Source organism: Camelina sativa, chromosome 11, assembly GCF_030686135.1.
Source record: "Camelina sativa cultivar CO46 ecotype springtype chromosome 11, ASM3068613v1".
Classification (NCBI taxonomy): domain Eukaryota; kingdom Viridiplantae; phylum Streptophyta; class Magnoliopsida; order Brassicales; family Brassicaceae; genus Camelina; species Camelina sativa.
Window position 1 is genome coordinate 26,797,965 of NC_141890.1, and position 14,994 is coordinate 26,812,958.

The 14,994-nt window shown below is 37.7% G+C and overlaps 2 protein-coding genes and 1 non-coding gene across 5 annotated transcripts; 2 read left to right on the top strand and 1 right to left on the bottom strand.

The window, feature by feature from the left end:
- Positions 1 to 5,575: 5,575 nt before the first annotated feature.
- Positions 5,576 to 6,434, top strand: LOC104724159 (uncharacterized). The gene is made up of 2 exons (XM_010442610.3): positions 5,576 to 5,882; positions 6,010 to 6,434. Exons 1-2 carry the CDS (start codon positions 5,633 to 5,635, stop codon positions 6,162 to 6,164), a joined length of 405 nt encoding a protein of 134 aa, XP_010440912.1. The 5' UTR covers positions 5,576 to 5,632; the 3' UTR covers positions 6,165 to 6,434.
- LOC104724158 (uncharacterized) lies at positions 6,167 to 8,049 on the top strand. Of its 3 annotated transcripts, none has more exons than XM_087474508.1 (8): positions 6,167 to 6,299; positions 6,537 to 6,768; positions 6,863 to 6,934; positions 7,023 to 7,090; positions 7,180 to 7,312; positions 7,400 to 7,480; positions 7,558 to 7,647; positions 7,746 to 8,049. In XM_087474508.1, exons 1-8 carry the CDS (start codon positions 6,193 to 6,195, stop codon positions 7,845 to 7,847), a joined length of 885 nt encoding a protein of 294 aa, XP_087330634.1. In that variant the 5' UTR covers positions 6,167 to 6,192; the 3' UTR covers positions 7,848 to 8,049. The 3 variants fall into 3 exon arrangements, 2 of the variants coding, with proteins under 2 accessions (XP_087330634.1, XP_010440907.2); XR_015572077.1 differs by having other exon boundaries at positions 6,170 to 6,299; positions 6,531 to 6,768; positions 7,180 to 7,244; XM_010442605.3 differs by having other exon boundaries at positions 6,170 to 6,299; positions 6,531 to 6,768.
- Positions 8,050 to 10,718: 2,669 nt separating this feature from the next.
- On the bottom strand, positions 10,719 to 10,825 carry LOC147934442 (small nucleolar RNA R71). The gene has a single exon (XR_015573380.1). It is a non-coding gene; the product is annotated as a small nucleolar RNA R71 (small nucleolar RNA).
- Between the last annotated feature and the right edge of the window lie 4,169 nt (positions 10,826 to 14,994).

A 14,994-nucleotide genomic window follows, 5' to 3' on the forward strand; every position in this document is an offset into this window, starting at 1 on the left:
TCCTCGCTTTCAATCAATTTCGTTGGAACCTCCATTTCAATCGATTCTTTATCATTAGGAGATTGATCTTCATCACACTCTTCCGATTAAGAACTCAAACAATACAATTGAATGTTTATGGAGGAACAAAGATTCACTTCTCAACTAGCTAGGGTATAGAATGAAGAAACAACCCTAGTTCAATACTGAGGAAGACACCAAACTCTCACAGAAACACACCAAGAAGAAGAAGATGATGCAAACACACAATTTCTGATTATTCGCATAAACTTCACAATGAAATCTTCCTTCTCTATATTTCTCTATCATCCTCTTTTCTAACAAACCCTTCCAGCCACTAAGCTTCTGCCAACACATCATTCACCTCTTGGCCAATCTTCTTTCACAATTTCTCCACGTCAGCTACTCTTCATTTTCCCTACAACAAATCTCCCCTCTTTGAGACACCTTGACCACAAGGTTCATGAAATCTTCTTTTCCAAATCATAGAGTAAATCCCATGTAGCCTCTTCCACAAAACCATAGCTTCCTTCTTTAACCACATTTCCAAGTTCTGTTTTTTTTTTTTTTTTAATAGCCTCTAACAGAGAGCTTATACGCATTATTAGGTAGCCATTGAGAATTTCTTGTATCTAAACCACCAGTCTTTGCCCACTAACTATTTCCCAGAGTTAAACACAACTGTTGCTACCAAACAAGGGCCTATAGATATGCATTTCCTTAGAGTTGTTCTGCAGCCACAAGGGAGGTTCTTCTGCAGGCCCATCATTGCTTAATTCCTGCATCAGACCTTCTGATTCAATTGATTCCAGAACACTCACAGCTTTATACTTAAACCACCACCTCTTGGGAAACTTGTTCTTTTTGTTTCTCATCACTTGGAGAACAGACTGAAGCTCATAGCTTTGCGGTCTCTTCCTCCAATCCTTTTCCAAAACCATTCTCAGAACTGATTCCCCCATCACTACCTGAGGTAACATACAAGCCCCAATCTCCAAATTTGCATCGTGATTCTTCTCCAGCACATATTTGCAAGCAAAAGCCGAGACTTGAAGTCCCACACTATAACTATTTGATGATTTGCTCCGACTTTTATCTCTTGCATCTTCTGTCCAAGTGGGATTGTCACGTTTCTTATTTCTCAACTTTGTCCAAGTACTTTTGTTCCCCAAATGAGTACTAATCAGATTAGAACAAACCATTGATCACTCTTCTGTTTTCTGAATTTAAACATCCATTGCTTAATCCCTTTTGTTTTCTTTATGCTGAGAAAATTGACAGAACAGTTGGTGTGCATAGATACTTTGCACCATACTTAACTCCCTTTGTGCCCTCTCAACATCACCACCAACCTCAAATCTCTCATCACTCTTCTTTTGAACCCATATTTGCTCCAGATTCTTGTTCACCACCATATGTTTTAGAGTTTCCAATCTTAAGTTTACTTTGCTAGGTTCGATATTCCTCAAAATCTCAAGATTAAAAGCTAGTACCTGAGATTGCAGAATCGTTTCTTCCTCCAATATTTCCAAAACCGTGTTTGCATCTGCTATTGTCACTGTGTGATGCTCAGTTTCAATCGATTCTGTTGCAACCCCAAGTTCAACCAATGCTTTTTCAGCTTCGTCCCTTTCTATCCTGCAAATTCCTGATTTCTTGTGTCGCAAATGGTGATTTGGAGTTTCTAACTCCTCGTAGAAGATACAAATTGCCTTCGACCTTCGCTCTTCAATCTCTTCAAGTGATATCATCCGATGAAACTTGTTTGCGCGAGTAAACAACGGTGATTGCGATTTTGTTAGATCTAAGTAGCGTTGATCACATAATTTGGTTTTGGCTGAGGACGAATAAAATCCTCTGAAAGTTGCGGCGAGGCAGGACAAGCATCGACGTGTAGATTCTCCTCCACCGCGTTCTCTGCTCGCAACAACAACAGCAGAGCACTAATTCGTTCGCCGATCTCTACATTTTGGTCTGCGATTGTCTCTTTCAATTTCTCTAATCCCGATCCCAAAGCTCCGTTGTTTACACAAACTGTAGCTGCCATGGATTTCGAGGTCGTTTGGCTCTGATACCTTTGATAAAGATAAACGCACCAACACTTCAATTCTAATCGTAACCGTAACCAATCGAGCTGACGTTCATAAAACCCAAGCCAATATCTCAAATGACGAAGATCTTACGGAGAGATCTCAATCAAGATGAGTACAAACACCATTGTCACAAACGAAGAAGAAACAAAGAAGAAGAAGTTACAACTAACAATTCTCAGATTTTTCTTGTTATCTTTTCACAATTGATCTTTGCTTCTCTTTGTAGCTTCAGGTCTCCTTTCTGCTCCTAGCCAATCATCGGCATCCAACACACAACTCACATCTCCACCAATCATATTCTAGCAAACCTCCACGTCACCCCAACTCATCACTTTCCTGTAACGTATTTCCAGAAGATGATCAATTAATTCATTTTTAGTCAACAATATATCACGCAAAAAAAGAAACAAAATCATTGTTGCCAAACATTTTGTACTGAAATAAAAATAGAGAATCTTGAGTTTTTTTCTTTTTTTACAAAAAAAAATATGAAAACATTACGGCTTCAATTGGTGACCATATTTTAAGTAAAGAACGAGAAGGAATGTGATGCTTTGTATTCTTCTTAGCATTGTGTATTGAAAGAAAGCGGTTTCTTCTTTTCTCTCTCGTGAGCGATATCAACGAGGCAAAGCAACTGTTCATTTTTCTGGTTATTTCTGTACAATTTTGGGTTGAGTACGCTTCTGAACAAAGCAACGGACTTCTTGTGACGTTAACATTTTCCAATGGTGATGTTTTCCCATTACCATGTTTGGAGTATTTCATCTTATCGATCGATTGTATGGGCTGCGGAGTATATGGTTTTAAAGTTAAGATGAAGAACTTTTATGATGATGGTGACAAAATTCCTTGGGCGGAAGCTTTCTTTTCACCGGAACGAGTTCATCGTTATATTCATGGGAGTAGCTTTTGGTATAATCTACCACAAGTCATGGTCGTGATGGGAAGGATAACGGCGGCTAGCGGTGATGGTGTTGTTCTCTCTTTTCTTTGGTCGAGAAATTCTGCTTCTATGATAAGGAAAATTGTGGCAACTAACCGACTTCAATGCATTTGGCGTTTCAAGCATGTTATATTGAGTTTTCAAAGACAAGAATCAGAATCACTTCAACCAATATTTCAGATTTTTCATTTAACAAAAGTAATGCGAAAAACATTTTGGAGTTTCATCTTATAGCCAATTACGAGTATGTGAAGAGGGGACGTAACAGATTTTTTCTGTTAGCCTGTAAGGTTTTCGATTGCAAAGCATAGTCACTTCCACTTCTTCATCGAAATTGTGTTCAATTTCCTTTATTTGTGTCATTAGTTGTAAAAACTCTTTATGATATAATATATTTGATTTGCCAAAAAAAAAGAATGAGAAGGAATGTGATATTCCTCATCATTTCACAATTTTTTTACCATTTGATAGTAATAATTTTTCCTTTACATTCCTCTACATTCTCAAAAAAATAAAGAATAATAGAACAAAAGTGTTACTCCCCAAAATTGATGAGGAACAAATGGAACAAAAAAAAAATATTAAAATTCGTTTTTATATTTTAAAATAAATAAATAATAATTTTATTAATAATATTCAATTTTCTAATATAATAATTTTCATATTTTCATAATGTATTGACAGAAAAAATAATTTTGATATGAATTTCATGTTAAACTAATCTTAAGGCTATTTGAAAACCATATATGAATAGTAAAATAAATTTAAGAGAGTCATGTTTATATCGTAAATAAAAATTAAAAATATTTTAAATTACCTTTAAAATTGTATTGTAGGTTAATATTTAATATGACATATCTAAAATTTAATTTACAATTTTTAAAAAAAAACAAATGTAAAATTCATTGTATATACATTAGAAGTAGTATTAGTATTATTATTGAATTTGATATATTTAATATTTAATATATAATATATATCAAAAGATATTTTTATTGTTTGGTTACCATTTACTATTTAGTTCATTCTCTCCAGATTTTCTTTTCATTACTTAAAAACTGTTTATTCCATTCCACATTGTTCTTTTTGTTCCTTTTCTTTTTGTTCTTCTAATAGTTACGAGCAGGAGCCTACGTACATTTATAGTTAATAGTTTCCTTTAATTTATTCATAAAGGAGTTGCCCAATTATTCCACCCTGAAGATATAACTGTAAATACATTTTATTTTACATGCGTTTAACAAGATTTTGAAAGTAAAATCAAGGGTTGTAATATATAGAAAATGGTGTTAAAAGTTTAAATTTTTAGATAAATGTAGAATATTTTAAATATTAATAAATGATTTATACATAATTTAAATATAAATAAATACATAAAAACTTTTGAAGTAGTATTTTAATATAGTATTTTTTTACTTGGGAGATTCTTAAAAATAACACCAAGATAAGTTTTTTTTCCAAACTTAGTACAACATCTCTAAATTCCAAAATAGCACCAATTAATCTTTTAAAATTAAATCCTAAATTCAAAATACTAAACTCTACCCCTCAAAACTATACTCTAAATGTGAAATTGAGAACCCAAATCTAAAAAAAAAATTTAAAAATTAATTATAATGTGTTAAATAGTGCTATTTTTGGTAATTTATGGAATATGTGCTATAGTTATCTATAAAATTTTAGTGCTATTTTAGAATGTTTCTCTACTTTTATAATCACATCAATTACGATGATAATTTAATAACAAAAGTTGATTTTCTTTAACACTTTAATAATCAAATAAACCAGGCGTAGCCCGGATGTTTCCTAGTTGTTATGTAAATTAATAATTTAATGGGCTAGTTGACACATCATCACTTAAGTGACAAATTGATCAAAACATTTAACGATTGACTAACATTGTATGAGTCAATGTATGAATATGGGTAACGATTCGAAGTCTAGGTAGTAAATTTGAATTATGTAAGGGTTTAGGTTGAAAAACACACATATATGTTGTTTGGGTAGGAATTTACACTTTCGAAATAGTACGGGTTTAAATTTACCTTTTTCCCATACTCAATACAATCATCCCTTTAACACCGGGAAAATGGTATATTTCTACCTGTACTATTTGTAAAGTGTATATTTCTACCTGAACAAAAGAGAAGTGTATTATCCAACCTGAACTCTAATAAAATTCAAAATTACTACCGAGACTTTGAAGCGTTATCGATAATACTACATTGACACAAACACTGTTAGTCAACTGTTAAATATGAGTGATTCATATGACACATAAGCAATGATGTGACAAGAGTTTTTGAAATGAAACTCAAACGACGTCGTTTTGATTTGGAGAAAAAACTTTAATTAGGGTTCTTTTTTTGTTTTTTGATTTCACGATTCGTTTCTCTCTTTCTCTTTCTCTTCCTGCAGGAGAAAATTGCCCTAGATACAGAGAAAGAGAAAGAGAAAGAGAGAAACGAATCGTGAAATCAAAAAAAAAAAAGAACCCTAATTGAAGTTTTTTCCCCAAATCAAAACGACGTCGTTTGAGTTCCATTCCAAAAACTCTTGCCACATCATTGCTTATGTGTCATATGAATCACTCATGTTTGGGGGGAACACGATGGCTCAATCTCTATTGAATTTCTCAATCCCCAAAACTCTAATCCAGTCTCACTCCCTCCATAGCTTCAAGACACCGAAACTAAACCCTCGACGATGCTTCTTCTTACGTTGCGCAGCTTCTTCTCCCGACGGAAGCAAAACCTTAAGAACTTGCAAAAACTGCAAAACCCAATTCGATCCTCTCCTCAATCACCCACGCGCTTGTAGATTCCACACTGCTCATTTCGCTGGTACAATTTAGGGTTTTTTTAATTTCTTGAATTTGTGAAATTTGCTCTGTAATCTGGGAATTAGGGTTAATTATAATAAGTCAAGGGTTTTGAAGAAATTTTGAATTTTGGGGGTGTTTTGATTTAGGGGAGACGAAGAGGAAGTTTGAGAGTGTATACACTGGTGGAACAATGGATACACCAAATTCTGGGAAAGTGTTACAGTATTGGCATTGTTGTGGATCTGAAGATCCTTTTGATTCTGGTTGTACTGCATCTCCTCATGCAACATATGATGATTGATACAAGTTTCTTTATTAATGAAATTGACATGAAGAAGAAGAAGGAGAAAGGAAAAGGATATGGTGGAAAGTTACCTTTTTTTATGTATTCGTTTCTTGCACAGAATCAGAATCTTTTTGTATCCTTGGATTTAAGGTCTCCTCCGTAATCACATTATCTCCATGTACAAAACAACCTTTTTCGGGATATGATTCTAATTCTTGTTTTGTTTCGTCCTCCCAACTTGTAACTTTGCTTCTCAAGTTTTCTGTTTAGTTTGCTTGATTGTTATGTCTCTTCTTTTTTCCTTAATGTTTTTTGTTCATCTCTGATGTTCTCGTTGCAGATTGATTTTTCTGACATTTGGTTTCAATCATTGTTGGTAAGAATTAGGATGGGAGAACATTTAGTGTTGGTGGTTGATCGATTATTAAGCGATTCTGGTCTTGGGGCGGTAGACAAAGCAGAGCTTAAAACTGACTTGGTTAACAAAGACGGTACATCTGAATCTGTATCTGCAGGAGCAGATTTATGTGAGAGTAGATTCGAACAATGTAGGATTTGTCATGACGAAGATGAAGATTCTAACATGGATACGCCTTGTTCTTGCTCTGGAACATTAAAGGTGATGTCTTTGTTTTCCGGTTGTTTTCCGTGAACAGGATACTGTCCGAACCTGAATTCATAACCTCAATAATTCTTTCATCAACTCTTTGCAGTTTGCTCATCGTCATTGCGTCCAAAGATGGTGCAATGAGAAAGGTGATACTATATGTGAAATATGTCGTCAGGTATAAATTCTATAAAGCAACCTAATCATATAGTCTCTTGATTTGATGAAGATGAAATTTTTCTCACCAAACTTTGTTCAAATTGCAGCAATATAAACCCGGTTACACAGCTCCTCGACAACTGTTTCACTACACAGGCTTATCTATGAACTTCAGGTGTTTTTTTTATTCATCTTGCTTTGATAACCTTCTTTGTTCCTCTGCACAATGTAGTAATACCATTCTTGTTGTTGAAAACGTCCCAGGAACGATTGGGGAATCGAGGGACTAGATCTTCGTAATCCTTATTTTATAACCTGGGATGTAGCTGGTGATCATGAGCTTTACTCATTTCATAGTCCCACAAGCTTGATATGTTGCCGCATAATTGCCTTGCTAGTATGTTTCTTTCTCTCTGTCCTTGAGAACATATAGATCCAAAGTTCTGATCGATCACGCAATAATTTTTTCATCTTCATGGTGCAGTTTGTCCTTCTGCTCTTCTTGCGCCATTCTCTTCCAGTTTTACTAGGTGGAGTCGATGATTTCTCGTTAACCATGCTCATGGTAAGCTCGATAAAGGACTTCTCAAACATGCATATTACCTCTGTTTTCCTGATTTAAGATTTTGCTGTATTTTGCAGTTACCATTAGTGAGAACATTAGCAATCTTGTTGATTGTATATCTATTTGTTAAGGCATTCATTGTTATACAACGTTGCACACAAGAGAGGGTGAGAAACAACATTCTTTGAATTCTAACATATGATTCTTGGCGAGTTGAGATATCGAATATAACTTGTTCCTTTATTCTCTCGTTGTTGCAAATTAGGATACGAGACTCTCTGGTTTCTCGTCTGATGAAGAAACTGCACCGCCGCGGATATTGATGGCATTGCCGGAAAGACCCGAACTTCATGTTCCCGTAAACTAAGATGATCACTGATCAGTATTCAATATAAGTATATAACCATCTCGTTATATATATGTTTGATTTGTATGTCATGAACACACATAAATTATTTATACCCATAGAATAAATGTTGATAACCCGAGTTTGATCAGATAGATGTTATACGAGAAAATGTGATTGTAAGGAGAACTGATGCAAAAATAGTAAAAGAGTTCTTCACTTATCTTGCAGTTCAGTTATGCGTTATGTTGCTTGTTGATGGTTTGGCTTGCTTTGGAACAAGATTTGAGCGAAGTTTTTCCTGCATCAAGATTTGGATTTATTTCCCTTTCTTCCGATGATGGTTAACTTTTAATTGATTTCTTTATTACAATAAATCATCTATAAACATAAAATAAAATTACATTCGTATCTCAAACTTATAATCCCGCCACTAGAATTATTTAAAAGTCAATCCATCTTTTCCACTGGATGATTTGGATTGGATTGTTTGGATTGGTTGTGTGTGCGATTGATATCTGTATATTTTACACTCTTTCATCATGCATTTCTCATTCATTATGTTCTCTTAACTCATTGTTTTGCATTGTTTTTCGTCTCTTTTGCATAATAGCATATTTAGGTAGTATTCACATTAGTCTTGCATGCATCTTGCATATTGGAGTTGTTTGAGGTATTTTAGGAGATGTCCAAACCATCAAAAGCAAACAGGGAGCAAGAGCAGTCCAGCGACTTGATCTACACTACCCAGTGCGACCCAACCTTCCACGTCCTTGATCGAGTCGAATGAAGATTTTACTTTGGGATTCAACTCTTGAAGTCTTCATTAAAATTGTAGAGGATTGATTCATCTTTCCAATTCCATTGATTTCAAGCCAATCGGAGGCGTGGTTCAAACGTTATCACCGTTTTGGTGGATGCACGTACATTCTGAATTCCGACTCGACCGACACGCGAAGGAGAGCTCCACTCGATCAGACATGTTAGCAGCGACTCGACCAAGACGTCCCAGGAGGACTCCTGAGCACCCTCAAGACGTGACTCGATCAGCAGCTCCCAGACGACCCTTTTCGAGCTGCCACTCGATCGACGTTCTCAATCTGCCATTCGATCAAACTTCCTAGACTCCCACTCGATCGACACACTCATGACGCGACTCGATCGACGCTCTTAAACCAAAGTCCTGGATTTGTTTTGAAGACGCGTCCGAGAAGGGTTCCTGAACCGCCTTTCTATTTTGTTGTTTTATGTTTTAGGGCTTTCCATGTTTTGCTATAAATACTCTTTTAAGTCTTTACTCAAGAGATATAACTTTTATCCTAGGGTTTTTAGGTAGCCACCAAAATGTTTATGAGTTTGTAATCAAGATATCTCTTAATCCTTTTTGTTTTTGCAGTTGATTTCTTCTGCAAAATTGTTTATCTCATCTTTATCTATCTAGTCATGCTTGATTTATTGTTTTCTGGGTTTTCTATGTTTTCTGGGTTTTTGATGATGATTGTTCTTGAAGATGGGATAAATTAGGGGGGGAATCTTAGTCTAATAGGATGCCTAAGCTTAGATTGTTTGATTTTCCTTCTGGATTTGTGTTCTTACTGCTAATTTCTTACTGATCATTTGGGATTAGATCTTAAGCATCTCAGCACCCAAAAAGTGTTCCATGAGATACTTGAACAAACTAATACAAGAGATTTACATTCCTAGCCCAAGATATTGGATTTCTAGGGTGTTTATTGACGTGAATGAACTGGTTTGTCATGCTTGCTTAATCATGTTCCTCTAGCGAGAGTTAGGTTTGGAAGTGATTGAGTCTGAGTAGCTTCGGTCAAGGGATTGGATTAGCTAAGCTGTGATGTTCATTGTCTAGGGATAGCTTGATTGAGTTCTGTTAGGCATTCTAGGTAGATTAAGAGACTTCCACCGAAATTGATAACCCCATCCTTAAGGCCTCTACTTATCTGATTGTTTCTACATCTTTAAACTTGTTCTTTGTTTTTGTTGCAATAGCCTTCTCTTTTGTCTCTGCTCGTTTAGCTTGTTTTTGCTCTCTCTCGTTATTGCATTTTAGCTCTTGTTCTACACACTCGTTTTGTTCTTGCATCTCGTTCACTCTAGGTTGTTAGGCAAAAACTCATTTTGAATCTGCCTTAACTTGTGACTACTTGAATGCATCTTGATTTTTAGTAAAGTTCCCAAATTGGATTGACACCTTCTGTACTACAATTGCATTAGGTTAATTGAGACCTACTGAGAGACACACAAAAATCTTAGTATCAACTTTGCGCTGTTGCCATTTGGGATTCGTTTTGCTACATTTGAGATTTCAAATTTCGCAAGATTAAGTTCTGTTACATTTATCATTCTAACTGACTTGTTTTGGTTCTCTGCTTGTTTGTTTTGCATCTCAGGTACCTATTGATTGCAACCTTGCATGCACAACAGATCAAGAGGACATGAGAATCTCCTTCCTGCTATTGACGAAGTCAATCGGCTGCAAAGACCACGACCAGCCACTATGGAAGCTCCTCAAGGACAAAATCAGAGGCCGCGACACATTGGTGCTGGAGATGCACCAAACACTCATACTCAGCATGGTGGAATCATCCCTCCAAGGAAATCAAAAGTGGTATGATCTCCATGATACAAGGAAACAAGTTTGACGGGTTACCTATGGAGGATCCGCTCGACCATTTAGACGAGTTCGACAATCTGTGCAGTCTCACTAAGATCAACGGAGTGAGTGAAGATGGTTACAAGCTGCGCCTCTTCCCGTTCTCCCTAGGAGACAAAGCTCATCAATGGGAGAAAAACATTCCCAAGGGATCAATCACCACTTGGGATGACTGCAAGAAAGTCTTCTTGGACAAGTTTTTCTCCAATGCCAGAACAACACGTCTCAGGAATGACATCTCTGGCTTTGCTCAAAAGAACTGAGAATCATTCGGTGAAGCCTGGGAGCGTTTCAAAGGTTACCAGAGCCAGTGTCCACATCACGATTTCAGCAACAAGTCATTGCTGAGCACTCTCTACCGTGGTGTGCTACCAAAGATACATATGCTACTTGAACACTGCATCAAACGACAACTTCCTGAACAAGGACGTCGATGAAGGATGGGAACTCGTTCAAAACCTCAGCCATTCTGATGGCAATTACAACGAAGACTATGATCGCACAGTTAGAGGCGACATAGGTTCTGAGGAGAGGTATACGAAGGACTTTAAGAATGTCAATGAGAAGCTTGACCGCATCTTTAGATGGATTAGTGAGACTTCCACATGGTATGTTAGAAGACTTACCTGTTAGGATTAGAGACGTGGAAGTGCCAACCGACTTTGTGGTTCTGGAGATGGATGAAGAACCAAAAGATCCTCTTATATTAGGACGACCATTCTTGGCGACTGCTGGAGCCATCATTGATGTCAAAAATTGCAAGATTGATCTTAATATGGGCGACGACTTCACTATGAAGTTTGACATCAAGGATACCTTGAAGAAACCAACAATAGGAGGACAAGTCTTCTACATTGAAGAAATGGATCAGTTGGCTGACGAGCTGTTGGAAGAACTAGCTGAGGAAGACCATCTCAAGACTGCTTTAACCAAGGATGGAGAAGATGGGTTCCTGCATGAAGAGACCACTTGTTGCAAGAATTTGCTAGACTCCCATAGAGAAACGGATGGACCAGAGGAGTTCGAGCAGCTGCCTGATGCAGAAGAGGTATGTGCAGTTGAGACAGAAACTTCTGGTCGTGTGAACTCCCACTCGACCGGCGTCAAGACCCGACTCGTGTCACCATCGTCCCACTCGACCATGACCGCATCAGACTCCCACGCTGACGACTGGTCAGAATTCAAAGCTCCAAAGGTAGACCTCAAAACTCTCCCTTCTGGACTCATGTACGTTTTTCTGGGAACCAATTCCACTTTCTTGTCATATTGAATACTAAGTTGAGTAATGAGGAATTGGAATTGCTAGTAACTGAGCTTAAAAAGTATAGAAATCTTGAAAATGAATCTTATGCTAATATTGAACCCCAAAGAAGACTGAACCCTAACCTGAAAGAGGTAGTGAAGAAAGAAATCCTAAAACTGCTTGATGCTGGAGTTATCTATCATATCTCTGATAGTACTTGGGTATCTCCAGTGCATTGTGTACCTAAGAAGGGAGGGACAGTGTAGTCAAGAACGAAAAAAATGAGTTAATCCCAACTAGGACCATCACAGGACATAAAATGTGTATTGATTAAAGGAAGTTGAATGCTGCATCTAGGAAAGATCATTTTCCTTTGCCTTTCATTTATCAAATGTTGGAAAGATTAGCTAGTCATCCCTATTACTGTTTCCATGATGGGTATAGTGGATTCTTCCAAATCCCTATCCACCCAAATGATCAGGAAAAGACAACCTTTACTTGTCCTTATGGCAGTTTTGCCTACAGACGTATGCCATTTGGTTTGTGCAATGCTCCAACTACCTTTCAAAGGTGCATGACATCAATTTTTTCGGATTTAATTGAGGAGTCAGTGGAAGTGTTTATGGACGAATTCTCTGTATACGGTTTCACTTTCTCCTCCTGTTTGCTAAACCTGTGCAGGGTATTATCAAGATGTGAGGAGACTAATCTCGTACTCAACTGGGAGAAATGCCACTTCATGGTGGAAGAAGGGATTGTCCTGGGACACAAGATTTCAGAGAAGGGTATTGAGGTTGAGAAAGCAAAGATAGAGGTCATGGTTCAGCTTCAGCCGCCCAAGACAGTGAATGACATCAGAAGTTTTCTTGGACATGCTGGGTTTTACAGAAGATTTATCAAGGACTTCTCAAAAATTGCAAGACCATTAACAAGGTTGCTGTGCAAGGAGGTGGAGTTCGAGTTTGATGCTGCATGTCTAGAGGCTTTCAACAAGATCAAAGAGGCCTTGGTTTCAGCACCCATAGTTCAAGCCCCGAATTGGGATCACCCATTTGAGATTATGTGTGATGCTTTAGACTTTGCAGTTGGAGCAGTTCTGGGACAGCGAATTGACAAAAAGCTTCATGTCATCTACTACGCAAGTCGCACCTTAGACGAGACTCAAGGAAAGTATGCAACCACAGAGAAGGAACTCGTAGCAGTTGTGTTTGCATTCGAAAAATTCAGGAGTTACCTTGTGGGTTCGAAGGTCATAGTGTATACCGACCATGCTGCTCTGAGACACATCTATTCAAAGAAGGATACCAAGCTAAGACTGTTGAGATGGATTCTGTTACTTCAGGAATTTTGACATGGAGATAGTTAACAAGAAAGGTATAGAAAGCGAAGTTGCAGACCACTTGTCAAGAATGAGGGTTGAAGATGCTGCTCCGATAGATGATTCAATGCCTGAGGAACAACTTCTGGTCGCCCAGGTTTGTGAGCAGATGCATGACACAAAGCTTGACAACCTCAGAATCAAATGCATGGTGATCACTTCCGAGACTGCACCATGGTATGCGGATTTCGTGAATTACAAGGTTTGTGGAGAAGTTTCTGATGACATGGATCCCTACAGGAAGAAAATTTTTTTCAGGGAAGTCGACCAATACTTCTGGGATGAGCCCTATCTGTACAAAAGAGGTTCTGATGGTCTGTTCAGAAGATGCATAGGAGAAGGGGAGTGCAGGAGTGCTTGAGCACTGTCACGGCTCCACCTATGGAGGTCATTTCTCCACATTCAAGACAACTAAGAAGGTTCTTCAAGCAGGTCTCTGGTGGACAACCTTGTTCAAAGACGCTCACAGTTTCATTACCAAGTGTGACGCTTGTCAACAGATGGGCAACATCACAAGAAGAAATGAAATGCCCCAGAATCCGATCCTAGAAGTAGAGTTATTCAATGTGTAGGGAATAGACATCATGAGACCTTTCAACCCTCCATCTAATGGTAATGTCTATATTCTGGTAGCAGTGGACTACGTTTCTAAGTGGGTTGAAGCTATTGCCAGTCCTACCAACGATCGCAAGGTTGTTCTGAAGAAGCTCAAGAGTATAATCTTTCCAAGGTATGAGATACCTAGAGCAGTGATCAGTGATGGCGGAATTCACTTCATCAACAAGGTGTTTGAAAGTATGCTGAAAAATTATGGTGTGAAGCACAAGGTGTCTACTGCGTATCATCCCCAGAAAAGCGGACAAGTTGAAGTTTCAAATAAACAGATCAAAGGTATCCTGTCACAGATAGTTGGAGTTTTGAAGAAGGACTGGTTTACCAAGTTGGACGAGACTCTCTGGGCGTACAGGACAGCCTTCAAAACACCAATAGGCAGAACACCATTTCAGTTGATATATGGTAAGCATGTCATCTCCCTGTAGAGGTTGAGTACAAGGCGCTTTGGGCTATCAAGTTGCTGAACTTGGATATTGATACAGCTCAAGCTAAGAGGGCTCTTGACATTCATGAGTTAGAAGAAATCAGACTTGATGCATATGAGAGCTCAAAGATTTACAAAGAGCGACCAAAAAGTTTTATGACAAGAAAATTGTTGTAAAAGAGCTCAAGGCTGGAAATCAAATTCTGCTCTTCAATTCTAGGTAATAACAAGTTTTTCACCCAGGGTATCAATTCCCTATGCAGTTGTAGTACAAAGGGTTATCAATCCAAATGGTTGATATGCTAGCAGATAAGATATGATCAGAACAATGCAAGTCAAGCCAATCAATAATGGGGGTTTTATCTATCAACCTAAGGTGAACAAAAATAAGAAATAGAACAAGAACCACACGACCTAAGCACTCGATGCAAGCATTCGGATACAGGATCGGGTGGGATGATCAGATCAAGAAGACAAGTATGAACAGCTCGAAGGTATACACGAAGCTGGTGATCGTGTACCAGTTCGGGTAAGGAGTCGAGTTATGAATAAAAAGCTAAACAATGAAGATTCGAAAGCTCCTAAGGATAGGATAATCGACTACTAAGTGCTCTTGACCAATTTGGGATGTCCTACATGCCTCAAGCAAATATTTCCTAGACAATGAATCTCTTAAATCTTGCTAAAACACTCTCATGATAGAAACAATCAACCTTGGTCACTCCCCTACCCAACTCTTGTTGGAGAAACATGACCAATCAGGCATTATGAACCAATTCATTATTTTCAATAAACTCCTTACACATCTAATCTCTTAGGTTAAGTGAGTAAATCTCT

Coding starts and splice junctions, on each gene's coding strand:
- LOC104724159 (XM_010442610.3), top strand. CDS start 5,633: ATGTTTGGGGGGAACACGATGGCTCAATCTCTATTGAATTTCTCAATC. Junction 5,883..6,009: donor CCACACTGCTCATTTCGCTG/GTACAATTTAGG, acceptor GTTTTGATTTAG/GGGAGACGAAGAGGAAGTTT.
- LOC104724158 (XM_010442605.3), top strand. CDS start 6,193: ATGAAGAAGAAGAAGGAGAAAGGAAAAGGATATGGTGGAAAGTTACCT. Junction 6,300..6,530: donor TTTGTATCCTTGGATTTAAG/GTCTCCTCCGTA, acceptor ATTGTTGGTAAG/AATTAGGATGGGAGAACATT. Junction 7,313..7,399: donor GCCGCATAATTGCCTTGCTA/GTATGTTTCTTT, acceptor TTCATGGTGCAG/TTTGTCCTTCTGCTCTTCTT.